At 41.2% G+C, this 19356-nt stretch overlaps 1 protein-coding gene across 1 annotated transcript in view; it reads right to left on the minus strand.

The window, feature by feature from the left end:
- The window catches only part of TLL2 (tolloid like 2), a 1863287-nt gene that overhangs the window by 1507277 nt on the left and 336654 nt on the right, over positions 1 to 19356 (minus strand). The window contains exon 2 of the mRNA XM_069240439.1: positions 9039 to 9149. Coding sequence (XP_069096540.1) covers positions 9039 to 9149 — 111 coding nt within the window. The remainder of the gene's footprint in view (positions 1 to 9038; positions 9150 to 19356) is intronic.

The following is a 19356-nucleotide window of genomic DNA, read 5'->3' on the forward strand; positions in this document are numbered from 1 at the left end:
TCATCCTACCATAAAAGGGAGAGTCGCGTCTTCATATTGTGCTAGTGGATTACTACTAAGATTGCCACAATCCTAATGCTGAGATCACTACTGCTTACCACAGCCAAAATAAAGTCTATTTCCACACTTCTGAGGAAAGTATGGATGGCAAGTAGTAAGTCCTGCTCTTATCCCCATGCATTAAGTTCTTCAGCTCACCTAGCCAGCATGACAACGTGTTTACCACCATATTTTCCTCCCCAGTGTTGATGCACGCATCATTAGACACCAGGAAATGTTTTTTACTATCATGGTGGATGAGAGACAGTAATAATACTTTGGCCTTACCAGGAGCGGCTCGCAGGGAGGGGTGCTGGGGGGGGATGGGGGGGGGGGGGGGGGGGGGGGCATTGGAGGTGGGGGGCATTGGGGGGGTAGGCGGACTAACATAAATGCAGCCTAACATACATACAAGGCCGGCCTAACATACATGTGCTCCGCCTCACAATCATTACCCCTGTGGCCCCGCCCCTTTAAACAAAGTTGATTATCCTTTTCTTTCAAAGGTTTGCAGCTGCCGCTGCTGGCAACCGGGCGACGCTCCTCTGCCCCAATGGAGGACCCGTCTGTGGGCCTTACTCTCACTCCCATTTTAATCCTGCTCCCTAGGGGACCAGAATCATTCCTAGTTATCCAATTTTTTTATTTTCATTTCTGTGGGGGGTGCCCCAGCTAAAGGTCTTTTAAGCCCCCACCTATCCTGCTGCCCTTGCCAAATAATGCAGTCTTAGTCACCATCTAGATTTCTTCTGGGATGCGGGGCAGTGCAACTTCTTCCTAAATGGCATGAAACAGAGACATTTGGAGCATGCACACGATCTCAAAGTTCTGAAAATGAATGATGAGGAGTTTACTGTCAGCTGCCTTCTCTTGTCTGAGACAGAAAAGGCTTTCCAAAGAGGCGATTTCGGTTTCCATAAATATTATGTTACAAATGCTGAAATAAAGCCAAGGGTTAAAAGCATAACAATCTGTTTCAAAAGGTGTGCAGAACAATGTTTTTATGTTTTTTTTTAATTACGCTTTTCTGGCTGCTTCTGATAGAGATGTTGGTCTTGGGACTTGAAGCATGTACGGCATAACAAAAAAAATGCACTGCCATGTCCAAATCATTTTGAAACATTAACTATGGAACTTTTGCACATCCTACTTTATTTATACTAAACAGCTTTGGTTACTCTATTTGCATTTCAGGTGTTAAGTGAGGTGTTTAAGCAGTTTTAATACTTAGTGAAGAGAAATAGAGGTGGTTGGTGGGAACAGACCATGATGACAGGTGGGTTGTGATATATGCATTGCAATATTGAAGGTGAATGCTGTGTGTGTCACACAGCTTCTGAAACAAAATAAAGGGTTATTAAAAATACACAAGCTAAGTCCAGTATGAATAAAAAGTTATTTTCTTCGTCCCTTTCATGACCTTGGTTAGCACGAAACACCCACAAGAGGAAACTAAAGATAAATAAAACATTTCAAAGTGGGCTGTGATAACATAAGTGCTGCTTTATAAGTGGAGGTACAAAGTTAATAGTTTTTTTCCTCTAACTGAGAAAGGAAGATGTTAAGGAAAGTTAACTTGGCACCCATCACCTTTTATGCATCTCATGCAGTGCCTTAAATGGCCACGGTTATGCCCAGACGTGAGCCTGTGTCCTCTATGCAACAGGATCTAAATTATACCATACTGATAAGGCCTAAAAGTGCCAAAACCAGCCTGGAGTTATTGGTGTTCCCTTCTAGGGGTGTGGAGGGGCTCTACTTGCAGTCGTGGGATGTACTGTTCCTATGAAGGGCAGGGTGAGTACTGATTTTGGCTAAGATGTGCATCTGTCTAGAGCGGCTCAGTGGGCGAAAAGCAATGGGTTGGAATCCTATTCTAGCAATTACTGGTGGTTAAAACTCTGCAAGCATTACTTCCACCACATTTTCTGTGTTTGGTGTAACACACTAAGTGGCAAAACGAAAGCCCATATGTGGGTCCCTTGCTAGCTGTGCCACAGGATCCAAGCTATTCCTCCTTGATGAGGCCTAAAAAGACTACACCTGGTCTAGTGTTGCTTCGGATCCCTTTTGGAAGGTGCCTTGCTTGGCAGTTTGGGATGGGCAGTTCCCAGGAGGAGCCAGATCAGTTAGTATAAATATGCATACGGTTGATCTCAGTTTAGAGTAGCACAGTGGGTGAAGAATGATGGGCCTGAGTGCTACCTAAAGTGATTGCCAGGACTTTAGAGTATGTGTAATCATTCCTCCCATCACAGTTTGTGTTTCTGAGTGCAATCTAGAACCCTTGAGAGGAAGAAGGTCCTCTAAAAAATGTGTTCTTGAAGAGGAGCATTGAATTCCGCCTGCAGTTTTAGCTAGAGAAAGACTGTGGTCAAACCAAACATAGAGCTGTAAACTGTATTTGGTTTACCAGGGCTTAGCTTGGTCAGTAAGATTGGGAGGAGGGTGGGGGGCGAGCTTCAGATTTCCCAACAATCACGCTGGCGAACAATGTCAAAATACATTACATGACAAGCAGGGCACATGGGAGGGACTAAACATGCAGTGGAAAGAGAGACGAAGGTGGATTAGGAGGGGTACTAAGTGAAGATAACTGTATATTCTATAAAATAACCAACATTTTGGAAGACTCTCAAGGCAGAGAGAGAGTGCGTTTTCGTTTGTGTTTATGTAAACATTTTCTGTACCCAAATACATTTTCTTGAAAATAGTTATTAGGGGGGTGTAACACAATAAACACTCACCCCCGGGAGCTACGTCCCTGTGCTTTACAGTTTGAAATTAGTTAATCTGCATCAGGAGTTACAAGGAAGCTTGGTCACACTGTGGTGTTCTACAAATAAGCTGAGCAGCAGAATGCTTAGTGATCTGAAGTTCAGCCAACACAACATTTGGAGTTCCAGATAAGCAGGTCTCATCCTGAAGCCAATCTGACATAGCCCCTTCGACCCTTAGATGCCTGTTTTCATGCGCTCACTTTCCTCACAGTCATTCCTTTTACAATAGAGTTTAGCATTCTTTCAGTATGGTGGCAACATGGGGAAAGATACTATCGCAGTTGTAAATATGAGCAATGGCTGCATGGACTGGTGTGATCACTGCCAGTGGATTTCTGCTGCATCCAATGTGTTTGCTGCATTCAGGTTAGCATAGATTGAAGCTCCAGTACAGATCCTGCTATTTTTAACGGGAATAATGCCCTTCTATTCTATCAGGAATATTCAACGTTTCTTTTCTGACATTCTACTGCTACGAGAGGAATGATGCAGCCCTAGCAGTGTATAATATTCTTCGTTAGTAAAAGTGTTTCTTGTTAATGCCCACTTAAAGTAAAATCTAGTAACGGATCAGTATGCAACAACAACATCTACAAACAGCATCTACCATTTATTTCAAGTTAGTTAAAACCAACATACAATTTTCTGGCAGATTCTTGATAGACTTTAGCCCACAAAGAGTGACGCACGCGTTTCTGTGGTGATCAAAACATATTTATATACCAGCTTACCTCCATAAACGTCAAAAGAGTGGGACAAGGATTAGATGTACACTCATTTTTAGTGAAGTGACCCTACCCTAACCAAAGTTTCCAGCTGTGCAACCTACTAGAGGCCCCTGAGGAAATGCGACAGGAAGTTTAAAAATGTATTGTAAGATCCCCCTTTAATTCTCACTCTTTCCCTTTCACTGTAGCTGAAGCAGTGACTTTACCATTCACAGCTACTCTCGAATACACACACTGGTGAAAAAATGCTTCAAACATTGTATTGCGGACTGAGGAAACAATATTTAGCGGAAACATTGGTCACCAGTGACATTTTTATCTTTGCTACAAAGGACTGGTGGGGGAAGAACACCACCTCGAATCCAAGATTTGCTACGTTTTGCTTTAGTCCTGATGCAGCAAGGAAAGACATTTTATCAGGTTCTCTAAAGGAAGGGAATCTTCACTGGCACATGTACTCCCATCTTGTGCCTCAGTAAAGTAGGAGCTTAAACCTTCTAACCACCAGGAATATTGTGGTTATGGAATAGGGGTAGGATGAACGAATCCCTAATCTCAAACCCTGGTATTGGGGAGGGTTGTAGGAAAGACAGACCTACTAAGCTCCAAAGGGGGTGGTTTAGGTCATTTGGTGTCCTGTGGCCCATCTTGCTATGACTCTTCAAACTGGACCAAGTAAGCCCTTCCCCCACTTCACTCTCAGGGTAGCAAAGGGTCCTGTCATAGGCGTCCAATAGATATTTGGGGAGTGGGGCTGCATAGGAGCCCAGAATTCGACTGTCAACCAACAGACACAATAACTTAATATCCACCCAGTGCTCATCTTTATGGAAAGAAAGTACTTTAGTATCAGAGCAATACTTATTACTACAAAATCAGATTGGTGTTACATGCAAACTTGTAGTATGCTTTGTTCTAACAGTGAGGCGCTACATCCTCCACCACCTTACCAGTAATCTATCTCCCTCCAGTTTATGGTCGTGCCTCCACTATTGCCATCCCCAACTCTCCACAGACTCAGTAAAGATTAAACTTGGGTGCAGATGGCTCAAAAAGATCTCAGTGGCTCAAAGAACAACTCAATTTAATGTTTTTATCACCCAATGTGCAAATAGTTTCAAGTTGGTGAGTCTGTCATGGCTGCACACCTTCGTCTCTTGTCCCCTTGAGCGGGTTAGGCATGCTTTTTACCTGCTGATTAATTACAGTACTTGCAAAAGTTACACTCCTACCCTCCCAGCTTGACTCTTGTACAAGGTAGATGGGAGGCATTTCTGGATGCACACGAGAAAATGAAAAGGCTACTGTATATGTGCATTAGCAATTTTTTAACAGACCTTATGCTCAACAGAAAAGGACATTGAACAAGCACGACTGAGAAAGGGCTTTGCCAGCACCCAAATACTGATTATCCTAGCGTACAGATTTTGACTCAGCAGAATTTGTGTACTTCCAATAAAAAGAAACACTTGTATTGCTTTTTTGCCTTGTGTTAAAGCTTACGCTCCACATAGGAGGATAGAGTAGGTTTAATTTTTTTTGTATTTTTTTTTTTTTAGCTTTTCACAGTTTCCAGACAAGAACAATTTCAGTTCGTTTAAAAAAGAGCTATTAAGCATCCAACAAGCAAGAAGCACTGACGCTACTTCCAGTAAGGAAGTCGTTAATGACTGCAAAATCACAATTAGAAATTAAGTGCGCCATATAGTTCCAATTAAAGTGCAAAGAGAGAGTGGAGCTACCAACAGTCGATATGAGATTAAAGAAACGAGGTGTGTCTAAAATAGTTAATACAACAAAACTTTGAATTGGCTAAACATTTAGTTAAAGTGTATTCAGTAAAGCACCTAAAACATTTTCAAAGCTTAAATGTTTTGCCCCCTCCTACCTTTCTGGCACATAGATACTCCTTGGTATAGCCTATGTATAATTTATTGAACCCTGTCTGAAAGTCTGGTGGCTTCTTCGATTTCCAATAATTAGTTATCAACAAACAAGCTATTAAAATTACTATGTACCACAAGGCTTGTAAAGCTCTTGTCTTCAGACCCAGATGTCTTGAGGTGCATAAGAGGATGACCTTTGGATCTGGAAAAACTAAGGTTCCTAATTTATCACCGAGAACAATAAAACCTAGTCCCAAAATCCCCTTGGCTTCTGATATCGTATGCCCCCAGGTGTCCAGCATGTTACACCTAGGAAACCTTTCAGAGATGGTTGCAATCCAATCATGCAATTTCAAACGCATGTCAGAGACTAGCCACTGAGAATATACTTGTATCCCCTTTAAATTTGATCCCATTGGTAGCTGCCAATTAAAGGTGGATATTTCTAGCCATTCTTCAGCCAGGATATCGACCTCTGTCGCTCACCTATTTTGGGCAAGTCAAAACATTTTGTTAGCTTCGTTGTGACACCCTCTAATTAATTTTACTCACTGCCCAATTTTTTGGGAAGATTTTTGAGACAGAACATATCCATCACAGTTTCCCTTGACACCGTATCTGAAGAGAAACAAACTTAATTAAAATACTTTGAATCTGTAAATAATCCAAAGCATTACCTTTCTTGACTAGGGGAAGCTGGGCTTTAATGGATTCCCAAGGAATTACCTAGTTGTTACAAATTCAATCTCCTATTATCCCCAGCTAAGCTCTTTTCCAACTCCTAGCTGTTTGCGGAAGATATGGGGTGGGGGGAGGAGGTGTTTGGGGGGCATCAGAGTTTAGAGGGGGGGTCTGCAGCATGCATTGAAGAATGTTGAGAATGCCATAGCTGCTTTTATTTCTGCTTGAAGGAGATTACTATCCTGTATCTAACCAATTTGGGATTTCAATGGTGATGCTTGTGAAACACTGAGAAGGGTTGTGGTTCTCTGAGCATTTTGTCTAAATAATAGCTTTCAAAAGTTGAAGCCTTGGCTGTCTTATGAAACCTGGTATGCATAACTAAAATGGTAGCCAGTTAGTAAGTTTTCCAATCTGGAAGCACATCCCCCGACTCTCGACAAAGATTTAGCTTCTGCAGCCTTATCCGAGGTGTAGCCCTGTTCCATATAAAACTAATTACCTTAGTATGGATTCTTGAAAGAAAACGTTTTGATAAATATACTGAGAATATTATTTTTATTAAAAGAAATTTCAATCCAATTTTGTCATGTACAATATCCAATCCTAACAAGCATGTGTAGATGCATCATTAGCAGATTTGTAATTCACAGTACTAGATTTGATAGCAGAAGATATTAAAAGATTAAATAATTTCATAGCCATGTACACAACTTCGTAAAAAAGAGGAATATTAAATTGAAAAATTATTGAAATTGTATACCTAACATCAGACCAAATTTAAAAAAAAGACTGTGTATAACTTAACTTGAGCCCAACAGCAATTAGTTAACCTGACTCAGTTGGTCTGGTAAATAAATGATTGTAGCTAGCTTGAAATATATCACATAATCATTTGTTCCACTATTGCATCATTTAATTAGCATGAAAAACAGGATTCCAATGCTTGCATATTTCCAATATATTTGGTGGAGATCAATTTCCTATACTTTTTAAAAGCACTGTGTCTAGAAACTTAGTTTCTTCTTAGGAAAATATCTCTGAATGCTGAGGATGTGGAAAAGAGCAACTGTAACCATACAGAATTGCATTATACAATATAACACGTTGGTGGTATTCATAAAAGGGAATATGAAATTTAATTTTTATAATATCCATGCATTTTAATAAAACAATGCTTTTGCAACTCACATTCTCTCTGTTTTCCATGAACAGATGTAATCTGTTTTAAATCTATATAACATATGTTTGATTATTCTTATGATGCCTTTACTTGAACCGCAAATAAAATGAAACACAAAAGATGGTGTGAACTTTGAAGGTTAGTCAAAAACACTACATTTGTGCATGCATACCAGAGGCACTTAGAATTCCAATCAGCATGTAGAATTACAAATTAGAATATGTGTACCTAATTGTTTTCCAAGATGAAGATCTGAAGATAAAATAGTGAACTAGCAGATGAAACTGTTTTTTATTACAAAATATTTTCTGTTTTTGCCCTTTAAGGGAAACATTGACAAGCGTGCTCAAAATCTGAGAATAAACAGACTGTTACAGTACACAATCATATAATTCTTGGATGGTTCCAGAAATGCTTTGGTAGATTCTAAGCAGATTATTTGGTTTAGTATTTTGACTTAAGTCTGCTTTTGAAGGTCTGTATATGTAGAAATCTTTAACCGAAGTACACATTTAGATTTTACAAATGTAGTGTGATAAATCCTACAATCGCTTGAAAAACCATTTAATTAACAAATCAAATGATAGTTTTAAAATTATATAAGATTACCTCACAAAGCATCTTTTGAGAGGGGTAGTAGTCACCGAGAACACATACAAAATATAGCCAACCTCAAAACTGTTGCTTTCTGAGATTCTTTGCAAAGCCCACTGTCGACCTCTCAGGCCAACAATTCTGTCAGAAACAGACCTGGCATCTATCCAATCAAAGCTATGCCCTTTAAGCTCTTTCATTCTACCTCTTATTGAAACCCCTTTAGAGAATCCTGGAATCCTGCTAGCTGCCTCACTTATGTCAGTCTCCCTTACCCTATTTTTCAAAATTTGCTTGGCATCCTACGTCACTAGAAATCTGCAAAAGGTCTGATAATACAGCAGATGACATTTCTAAAACATGAATCTCCATCGCCCCATTTTTTTTTTTTTAGATCTGTGGAAATTCACGGGAACAAGGGATGATAGGGAGATAAATGATCATTATTCACAACTTCATCATCTCCAATAGGTCTCTGGGGACCCAGAAAAGGCAAGGGAACAAGGGCATAAGCTGTGTTAACATTTCCTAGCTCTGTGGTGTCACAGGAGCGAAAAACCAGTTTTGTTTCTCACTACAGTGATGACACAACAGTAAGATCAGATTTCTCTGTGGTGTATAGTCTCTTCTCATACAAGCCACCGATAAAATAGTGCGTAGTTGCTGTAGCATATACACAATTTCAAGCACACTAAAATCAGGTTCAGAATATTTTGTTGGACTGGATTCTGAATTGTACGAACTTCCTGACAATCCACCAAGGATCCACTGATAGCCATGTGCACTGGTCTCAATAAAACCTTCTATGCTCCCTTCTGTCAATATCCAAGATTAATCAGACCATTCTTGAATTGGAGGTTTAATTATACAGAGGGGCTGAGGGGAGAAATGCATTGCTGGTCAATGGCATACACGCTCATTTCACAGAGACCAAATAGCCTTGTGCGTAAGGAGAAAAACTGATTGCGCCCAAAGAGTACTCATTCTACTATACATCACTAGCTCATACAAACTGGCTACTTCTTGTAATGCTCATCAAAAACAATCAGCAAACTTTGCACTATTGTGCCTCCATTACACCACAGTTGCCAATGTGTGCTTTTGAATCACTGTGTCCATTCAACAATGGAAATATGCTTTTACTTGCCTGTATTATGCCCCGTCCAAAATTCTGTCCGATTCATTACATCAAGGTCTGTGTCTAGATCAAATAGTTTCAAGTCGTCCTCATCCAAAGCAATGTCTCCCAAATAAGCAACTGCATAAAAAAAAAAAAAACACAATTTATTTGACAGCGTAATCTCCAAATAAGTCATTAACAATACAAATGGTTGACAGTGTAAAATGAATGACTTAATAAAAGGTATTACTCCACACAAAATTATATTTCCTGTACCGATTTTTACAAACTCCACATTAGCAAACGAAATCTTAATTAATTTCAACACCCTTGCCCCTGGATTGCCAAGGGTAAGAAAGTCTGCAATTGTACTACACACAATTAGATGACATTGCTTGATGTAGATAGAAGTCAGGCTCTCAGCTAACGAAAATGATCGATTTAGAACGAAACCTCTTTTGGAGGATGTATAGAGTTTACTGATAGTAGTTGCAAATAGCACCACATTAGTTAAGGAGCATGCTCCAAATTTCAACAAACCTTATTAAATATACCTTAGTATGTAAGATACATAAATTGTGTTACTGTATAAAAAACGAAATTGCTTGAGTCCAGCTACACTTACACGCCTTTCAACCGGGATTCGCGAGGATAAGATCAAATTTAATTTCCTAATGTGACAGGAGGTGCTATGGGAGCGGAAAATGTATGTACAAATGGATGGGGAGGACCTTTCTTAGTGTCCAGCCGCAAAAAAAAACACATATACAAATATTTTACAATGGAATTAAGATTTAACGACTCGATGCACAAAGGCCTTTCACAAAGTGCAGCACCTCCTCAGTTAGTAAGGACTGTGACAACTAAGGAACTCCTCGCCTTGAACAGTTTTCTCGTTAGGAAGCTACCAGAACGATAAATTGACCAAAAAGTGTTAAACGACATGTAATTGTACGGACAACTCGAAAGGAATTAGCAACCTGATGGATGAATGTCAACATTTCTAAGTAGGGGTTTATTTTCTAAAAAAAAAAAAAAAAAAAAAAAAACTTTAATTACCAGGAAACACAGGAGCTATAATTCCCTCGTCATTTGTTTTAGAGCTAGATTTCATTTCTCAAAACAGTTAAGGTCACAAAGATCATACACATTAAGTCAACAATGGGCCGGATTAAGGCTGACAAAGTGATCCCGGCAAAAACATTAATTGGTAATAAGTATGAAGCAAAACCAAAATGTTGTATTTAATCAGGTAAAAAATCCAGGACTGTCGAAGCATTTCGTGGAGATCTGACTCACTGCAAACAAGAACAATAGTTATTATTGGGGGCGATATATCCTGCCAGTTAATGAATTGGCATCAGAGCCGAAGGCCTACCATGAATCAAGACTTTAATTTAATATGCACGACCCAAGGTTCTTTAGTGCTTTTTAACATGCATCGATTTGAAACATCACTTTACAGTTGTGTGAGTGTTTTGCTTTGAATGTGCATGCAGAAATTACCCGTAGTGAATGACGTTCTGCAGCTTGCCCTGAGCTTCTGAGGGATAAAATACAGTCCTGTGGCCAGTTGAAGGGCACATATCAAAGTCTCAAAGGAGCGCGATTCAGAATTTCACATACTGCAATCGTTATGCAGCCCATTCCTGCAGGAACAGAAGACCTTAAGCATTTGAAATGCAATAGGTCTCGCATTTGTGAGAGTTTGAGCTATTGACATTGTAAATGACAATGGGGGTCATTCTGACCCCACGAATGACGGAAGCACCGCCAACAGGCTGGCGGTGCTTCCAAGCCCATTCTGACCACGGAAAACCGGGCCGGCGGTTTCCCGCCGTTTTTGCCCCGGCTGGGCAAATCCACCAGGGCAGCGCTGCAAGCAGCGCTGCCCTGGGGATTCTGACCCCCTTACCGCCAGCCTGTTTCTGGCGGTTTTCACCGCCAGGAAGAGGCTTGCGGTAAGGTGTGCAGTGCAGGGGCCCCCTAACAGGGCCCCATGAAGCTTTTCACTGCACCCGTCGCAACACCGCAGGCTCCATTCGGAGCCGGCTCCTGTGTTGCGGCCCCCATTCCCGCTGGGCCGGTCGGCGCTAACTTGGTTAGCGCCCGCCGGCCCAGCGGGAATGTCGGAATGTGGGAAGCGGTATTTTGGCCGCATGGCGGCCAAATGCCGGTTCCCGCCTGGCGGGCGGCTACTGCCGCCCGCCAGGGTTGGAATCAGCCCCAATGTCTTTTACAAATGTGTTTTGGTTTGGAGTGGTGTGGATGTATAAACACTCACTCCACTACAATTAGGATTGTTGAAGTTATGCTAGGGAGGACACAGTAACTTCACCCTTACAAAGAACCTATGTGAAGATAACCCACACCACACAAACTACCCACCGAAATCAATGTGGTACTGGAACAAAGTCCCAAGGTAGAGAACCTCTCCTTGATTAATCATAACCACTGACAGCCCGAACAATGTGTTAAGAGGCAAGATAACTGGCAAACGCTACGCTTGGCAAACAATGAGAAACTGTAACCAAAAATAAAGGTTTGCAATGAAACCTCATTGTAGACTGTAAAATGAAACAGCAGTAGGAAAACGTATATTTGTTTACTTTGAATGCCAGACGCCCTGGAGATCGTGATCTGATGGGAATGCCACCGGACGATGACCTCTTTGCAAATGATCACTGGTATTCGTAAGCCACCTTTATCGTTCCATGCGAGTTGTTTACAATCTACCCTCCCTCTGTTCTGAAACGTGGCTTCGAAGACAGTGATACTTGCAACCCAAAACCAGACTGTCCCCACCCCGAACACGCACCACACAAAGAACCGTAGGGGAGAGGATGTAGCATAACGTCCAGAGCTGCCGACTTTGGAGCGGGAGAACACCGTTCGAGTCTCGGTGCAAAGAAACAGCAAGATGTCCAAAAACAAGGAAGAGGAAGAAACAACATACCGCCATCAGCACAAACAAAAGCGTTCAACAATGCAAATGCCATTTGAAACATGAAGCACAACATCTGTGAAGTGGGGGCGTGCTGATACAAGAGCAGAGGCAAACTTAAAAAGTAGTGCACACAAATGAACCTAAATTAAAAAAAGAGTAAGCCCATATGTAACAGGGGCACTCCTGTAGTGAGGTTACAAAAGTGCACAAGGAGGGAGTATTAAGCATTTGCACCAATTGGAAGCGAGCATTTAGAAAAGACAATACATCATCACAATTAAAAAGATGCCCATATTCTAAACACTACGTATCTCAAAGAGACAGAGCAAGTGCTGCCTAGGCGAGACCTTAAAAAACCCACCATCAGATAGTTTCCCACGGGAGGATGACTGAGCTCACTGACAGTCTGGATCTTGATTTTCCAGCAGAGCTGTCTATTAAACCTTGGATTGGCTGATGTGCCAGTCAGGCAAGGGTGGCTTCCACTGTTCTCTCATTGCTGAAGTTATGGCAACCTTGACAATTAGAGAAGGCTTCTGATTGCATGAAGACTATTAATGCCCAGTGAATTCAAGGTGCACTTTCCTCAAGCAAGTCCCAAGCACCTAGATGCAACTCATACCACACTGTGTGCTATCCAAATGTCACTCAAGGCACGGTGTAACAAAAACATAACAAGTAGAAAACTGATAGGTGCTAGAAATTGGGTCTCTAGCTGGCAGAGGTATGTACCCTGTCCAAGAAGGGACCACAATCCTAGTGAGGGTAAGTCATATACACACCCTTAATTAACCTGTGCTCACCCTCTGGTAGTTTAGCACAGAGCAGTCAGGCTTAATTTAGAAGGCAATGTGTAAAGTTTCTCTGCAAAACTTAATTACAGTAACACAGTGACAGTCAACATAAAAAAAACTCATCAGTGTAGAAAAATGGAGAATATTTATCTGAGTACAATCCGACAAGTATAAGTTGAGATATCAATTTATGAAGATTAAATGTGAAAACAGTGCTTAGAAGTCACTAGTGGTCAAAAGGCTACTTGAGGACGGAGGAACCAGTGCAAATCCAAATTTTAGGCCGACTGTGATGATGTGTAGGCCAGCTGCAGACCCCACACACAGTCCGCTGAAACAGTATCTTTGATGGAGCAAAGCATTGACATTGAGGGCACGATGTGTCATTTTTGCTGGAATCGGCTGCAGAACCGACTTCTGAGGGTCAGGCCTGGCAGGGGCAAGGTTAGGAGTCACAGATGACAGAGTCCAGCAGCACCAGGAGAGTTGCAGGCAGTCTTTGATGTACATGAGACTGTGGAGAACAGGGAGCCATCCAACAAGCTCTTGGAGAATCTTGTGTTCAAGGACATAGAGAACAGATCCAATCCTTCTCATTGCCATCAAGAAGCAGCAGACAGCAGGCCAACACATTAAAGCAAGTAGTAAAGTGTCAGTCCCACCTACAGCACAGCACACATCAAGCAGTAGGCCAACACAGTAATGCAGTTACAGAGTGGCAGTCCCTTCTGGCAGCACAGCAGTCCTTCTTCCTGGCAGAACACCCTTGGTTCTAGTACAGTTCTGATTTAGTGGGGCTTGAGGACCAGTACTTATGTCCAAGTGCGCCTTTGAAGTGGGGCGACTTCAAAGAGGCCTTTGCAGATCACAAGTTCCCTGCCCTTCCTTCTCTGGCTTCAGACACTCTGCACAGGGTTATAAAGATCTTTGTGTCAGGATAGGCACAACCCTATTTAGGTGTAAGTGATGCAGTGCTAACCTTTGCCCCCTGCCCCCCATCAAGCCAGTTAATGGCCCGTCAGCCTGGTGATGGGCCATCAGGGTGCAAATGTCTCAACCCCAGAACTCTTTGTGGGTGACTGTCTAGAGGTAATGCACAAAGCAGGCTATCATCCCCTAGACGTGTATTCAGAGACAGGAAAAGGCATGGAATGTTAAGTAAGAAAATGACAACTTTCTAAAAGTGGCATTTTCAGGTTTACAATTTAAAATCCAACTTCACCATAAATTGTGGTTTTAAATTGTGAGCCTAGAGACCCTGCACTCTATATTTCTATCTTTTCCCAATTGAGAGTTGCACTTAAAGAATGTTTCACGGTAACCCCAATGTTAACCTATCAGAGACATAGGCCTTGCAGTAGTGAAAAATGAATTTAGCAGTTTTTCACTGCCAGGGTATGTTCAACTTACATCTCAAAGTACATGTCCTACCTTTTAAATACATTGCACCCTGCCCTTGGGGATAACTAGGGCCTACCTTAGGGATGACTTACATGAATAAAAAGGAAGGTTTGGGCCTGGCAAGTGGGTGCACTTGCCAGGTCGAAATGGCAGTTTAAAACTGCACACACAGGGTCTGCAGTGGCAGTCCTGAGACATTTTTGAAAGGCTACTGTCATTGGTGGCACAATCAGTGCTGCAGGTCTGCTAGCAATATTTAATTTACAGGTCCTGTGCACCTACAGTGCACTTCACTAGGGTCTTATACATAAATGAAATATGCCAATTGTGAATAAGTCAGTATTACCAGGTTTAGAGTACAGAGCGCACAGACTTTAGCACTGGTCAGCAGTGGTAAAGCGCCCGGAATCCTAAAGGCAACAAAAACGAATTCAGGAAAAAGTGGTGGGTAAAAGCAAAAAGTCTGCAGATGACCTTGCAGAAAGTGCCAGGTCCAACAATAAGTTAAGCATATGAGGCGATTAGGAACATATGGATAAGAGGACGTGTAGGAGTATTCAAATGGCGAATTAGACATACATCAAATTGGTCTATTTGTCCATAAGACACAGCGTAAAACTCCCTTACATTGATGCTGGTTTTCACTGTGTACCCTCTTTTTGCTCCGCCTATTCTTCCACTCCTCACAAAAATAATCTGAACGCTTCAAAGTTCCTGGTGTACTGAAAATTGACACTATGGTTTCAATTCTGTTAATAGTACTATTAGAAAGAAACTACCAAAGAATGTAGAACAGAGCTGGTTGCCTTCCTTTTCACCATCTGAGCAATTTTATAACAACTGAGGACACTTGGTTTAGTTTTCCATGCCTAAAGAGGATTTGAAGGCCAATTGGCCTTTATGTAGCCCCTTACAAGAGATCAGCTTCACACCCTAAGGATATGGTAGCCTGCATAAGGTGCCACAAGACGGGAGAGCTAAATGCCACCACAAAGCAACAAATGTGCCCACTAGCATAGGAGATCGGAAACAAATATCTTTGGACTGGACCAGTCTAATTATTTGGAAACACCTAGAAGCAATTTAATTTTCAGTTTCCTAGCACTACTAAATAACTTCGGATGTTCAAGCCCATTAAAGGCTTCAGGCTGCTTTTTTTTTTACCATGGAAAAGTAAAAACAGGGCTGACGGTGCCACTTATCAAACCTGACAATATCAGTCACTGCGAGGTTCGGAATTTATTGGGTGTGATAAATAGCACATAGTCGGAGTTTATAGGGAAACACTTTTGCATTTTAGTGCTTAACGTACCAAATCTGAATGTTATAGTAAATACTGTATTGTTTTACCCTGTTACATTCCGGCAGGTCTGACCTGCCAAAATTCAACAAACAGTGAAATATTTATTTCACCTCGTCCAACCTCTGTGCAAACAAGGGTTTGCGTATAGGTCAGAAAACCCCAAACAACTCAGGAACCTTGATGAACTCTGAACCAGGGCCTAAGGATAACCATGCTCATATGAGACCAGTCACTACTAGCAAAGTCAATATGGCCGACTTGATTTTTCAGTTGTAAACCAGAACTGCTGGCTTTGTCATTCCTCGTTAAGAGTGATTATAGGAAGCCTCTTTCCCGTATGTTATGTGTATGTTTTTGTGTATTTTGTGGTGACGTGATCTGCAGAAAGCTAAAGCAGACTTTAGTTAGACCTAAAACGTTACAAGTTTTCAACTATTGTAGGGAAAACCAAGTTGATCTTAGCCTTTTCAGACCCTATAGATATTGCTCTAGTAATTCACAGGCTAGCAACAGAATGTCCTTAATCTTAATATAGTTCTATGCCCACTTCCAAGTTAATTGCTAGCCATAGAGGGCTTTACTTGCCTTTCTGTTTTGCATAATCAGTTCAATCGGCAACCCCAGGAGTTTTTCTAATTGTGGTTGGTCATTATTTTCTATTGTTATACAACAGTGGTGTAATAAAGGTAGTTTCTAGGACAAAAAGCACTTCAATCACCAGAAAGTTCAATCGCAGGAGAGTCATCACTTTTATTCTTTGCAGGCCAGTTACTGAAGGCAACATTTAAGAAATGGGTATCATATACAAGGAAAGACATTGCAAAATGCAAGGACTTATCCTTATATGTTAACTGAAAGAGGATCGACAGAACATTCTAGAACTAAGCCTAATTCCTGTTGATAAGGTGATAAGGGAAAAACGTCTTCCGCTGCGAGAATCACTGGCTGCAAGGTCATGTATTATGCATAAAGTTGCATAAAGAGTTGCTAAGGAAAATCTTAAACCAGAACAAAGATGAGAAAGAATCTGAATGAAAGATAGGCATGCAGATTTGGTACGTCATTTTTATTTAACTGTAAAACAAGAATATATTCACTCCAGTTTGGATGGTGCACAGAAAAGGGAAATATTTGAGAATTAGTCTGCATTTTATATATATATACAGGGAGTGCAGAATTATTAGGCAAATGAGTATTTTGACCACATCATCCTCTTTATGCATGTTGTCTTACTCCAAGCTGTATAGGCTCGAAAGCCTACTACCAATTAAGCATATTAGGTGATGTGCATCTCTGTAATGAGAAGGGGTGTGGTCTAATGACATCAACACCCTATATCAGGTGTGCATAATTATTAGGCAACTTCCTTTCCTTTGGCAAAATGGGTCAAAAGAAGGACTTGACAGGCTCAGAAAAGTCAAAAATAGTGAGATATCTTGCAGAGGGATGCAGCACTCTTAAAATTGCAAAGCTTCTGAAGCGTGATCATCGAACAATCAAGCGTTTCATTCAAAATAGTCAACAGGGTCGCAAGAAGCGTGTGGAAAAACCAAGGCACAAAATAACTGCCCATGAACTGAGAAAAGTCAAGCGTGCAGCTGCCACGATGCCACTTGCCACCAGTTTGGCCATATTTCAGAGCTGCAACATCACTGGAGTGCCCAAAAGCACAAGGTGTGCAATACTCAGAGACATGGCCAAGGTAAGAAAGGCTGAAAGACGACCACCACTGAACAAGACACACAAGCTGAAACGTCAAGACTGGGCCAAGAAATATCTCAAGACTGATTTTTCTAAGGTTTTATGGACTGATGAAATGAGAGTGAGTCTTGATGGGCCAGATGGATGGGCCCGTGGCTGGATTGGTAAAGGGCAGAGAGCTCCAGTCCGACTCAGACGCCAGCAAGGTGGAGGTGGAGTACTGGTTTGGGCTGGTATCATCAAAGATGAGCTTGTGGGGCCTTTTCGGGTTGAGGATGGAGTCAAGCTCAACTCTCAGTCCTACTGCCAGTTCCTGGAAGACACCTTCTTCAAGCAGTGGTACAGGAAGAAGTCTGCATCCTTCAAGAAAAACATGGTTTTCATGCAGGACAATGCTCCATCACACGCGTCCAAGTACTCCACAGCGTGGCTGGCAAGAAAGGGTATAAAAGAAGGAAATCTAATGACATGGCCTCCTTGTTCACCTGATCTGAACCCCATTGAGAACCTGTGGTCCATCATCAAATGTGAGATTTACAAGGAGGGAAAACAGTACACCTCTCTGAACAGTGTCTGGGAGGCTGTGGTTGCTGCTGCACGCAATGTTGATGGTGAACAGATCAAAACACTGACAGAATCCGTGGATGGCAGGCTTTTGAGTGTCCTTGCAAAGAAAGGTGGCTATATTGGTCACTGATTTGTTTTTGTTTTGTTTTTGAATGTCAGAAATGTATATTTGTGAATGTTGAGATGTTATATTGGTTTCACTGGTAATAATAAATAATTGAAATGGGTATATATTTTTTTTTGTTAAGTTGCCTAATAATTATGCACAGTAATAGTCACCTGCACACACAGATATCCCCCTAACATAGCTAAAACTAAAAACAAACTAGAAACTACTTCCAAAAATATTCAGCTTTGATATTAATGAGTTTTTTGGGTTCATTGAGAACATGGTTGTTGTTCAATAATAAAATTAATCCTCAAAAATACAACTTGCCTAATAATTCTGCACTCCCTGTATATATATATATATATACATACCGCTGTATCAGTTTGAACGAATATGGGATCCTCAAACTCAAAGGCGAGAGTGGAACCAGATATATGGCTTTAAACTTTAGACATGTCAGGCTTGACGAAGCTGTTAGCCATGAGAAAATTATATTTGGAAGCCTTTTCTTCTTAAAAAAAAAAAAAAAAGAAGAAAAAATGAAAAATAGCAAACATAAGAATTGTTAAGAAGGTGATCTATTTCTGTGTAAGGTGCAATCTCCTGCTTTTATTAGCAAGTTATTGACATATTAGACCTTGTTTATACTCTGCTGCAACAGTCTACCATATTACGTTACTTGGACGGACTGGGTAACTACGTCTCCATCGCCACAATCTTGTCTCTTAATATGACAATCTCCATATCATGTTTTCAGAAGATTTTACTTGTTGCATATTTATTGTAATCAATGTGAATAACTTATTAAAAATTATTACCTAGGCATGCTTATATTTTATCTAGTTTATGTGTTTTCTAATGTGCCATAATATTTTGCCTGAGATAACTTTAGAGGACTCGGTTGCCAATAATATCACGTTATTGGATTATATATGCTATGGTGAATGGTCTAAGGAAATTACAGTATGTTAAAATCCAGTTTGTGTGATGACTGAAAATACAAACAAAGCTTTAGGCTTTGCCAGAAGCCAGCATCTGCCACATATGGGGGGTTACATGGTTTTCGAACATTGGCATATTGGGAGATCCATTACAGACAATGGAGTGCTCCGGGCTTTTCCTGGCTGGTAAAAGCCTGAGCATCAATATTTCAGTGTTCTCTTTGTTCACAGCAACAGCTGTAAACAAAGGCTTTACTCGGACTCTGTGAGGACTTTGTTTTGTTTATTAAAACATTCTGCCCTATAGTGGCAGAATTTTCTAATAGCCTTAGAGCCCGTCGTAGTGGGCTCTACTGGCCATTAAAGGCCCACTCCCTTCGGCCTTCGACTTGGGCCTTTAATGCTGGAGCAGGCCTTCAAGGGCTGGTAGAGCCCACTATGTTGGGCTCTAAGGCTATAATACAGTCACACATTGCCATCTTCCCAGTCAAAAACACTGTCACCCATGCAATATGACTGAAATTCGACAGTTCGATTTTTAAAGTAAAACTTAATCTGAGAGTCCCTTGGGTTTTAGTGGCA

The sequence above is a fragment of the Pleurodeles waltl genome, chromosome 6, assembly GCF_031143425.1.
Source record: "Pleurodeles waltl isolate 20211129_DDA chromosome 6, aPleWal1.hap1.20221129, whole genome shotgun sequence".
Lineage (NCBI taxonomy): Eukaryota > Metazoa > Chordata > Amphibia > Caudata > Salamandridae > Pleurodeles > Pleurodeles waltl.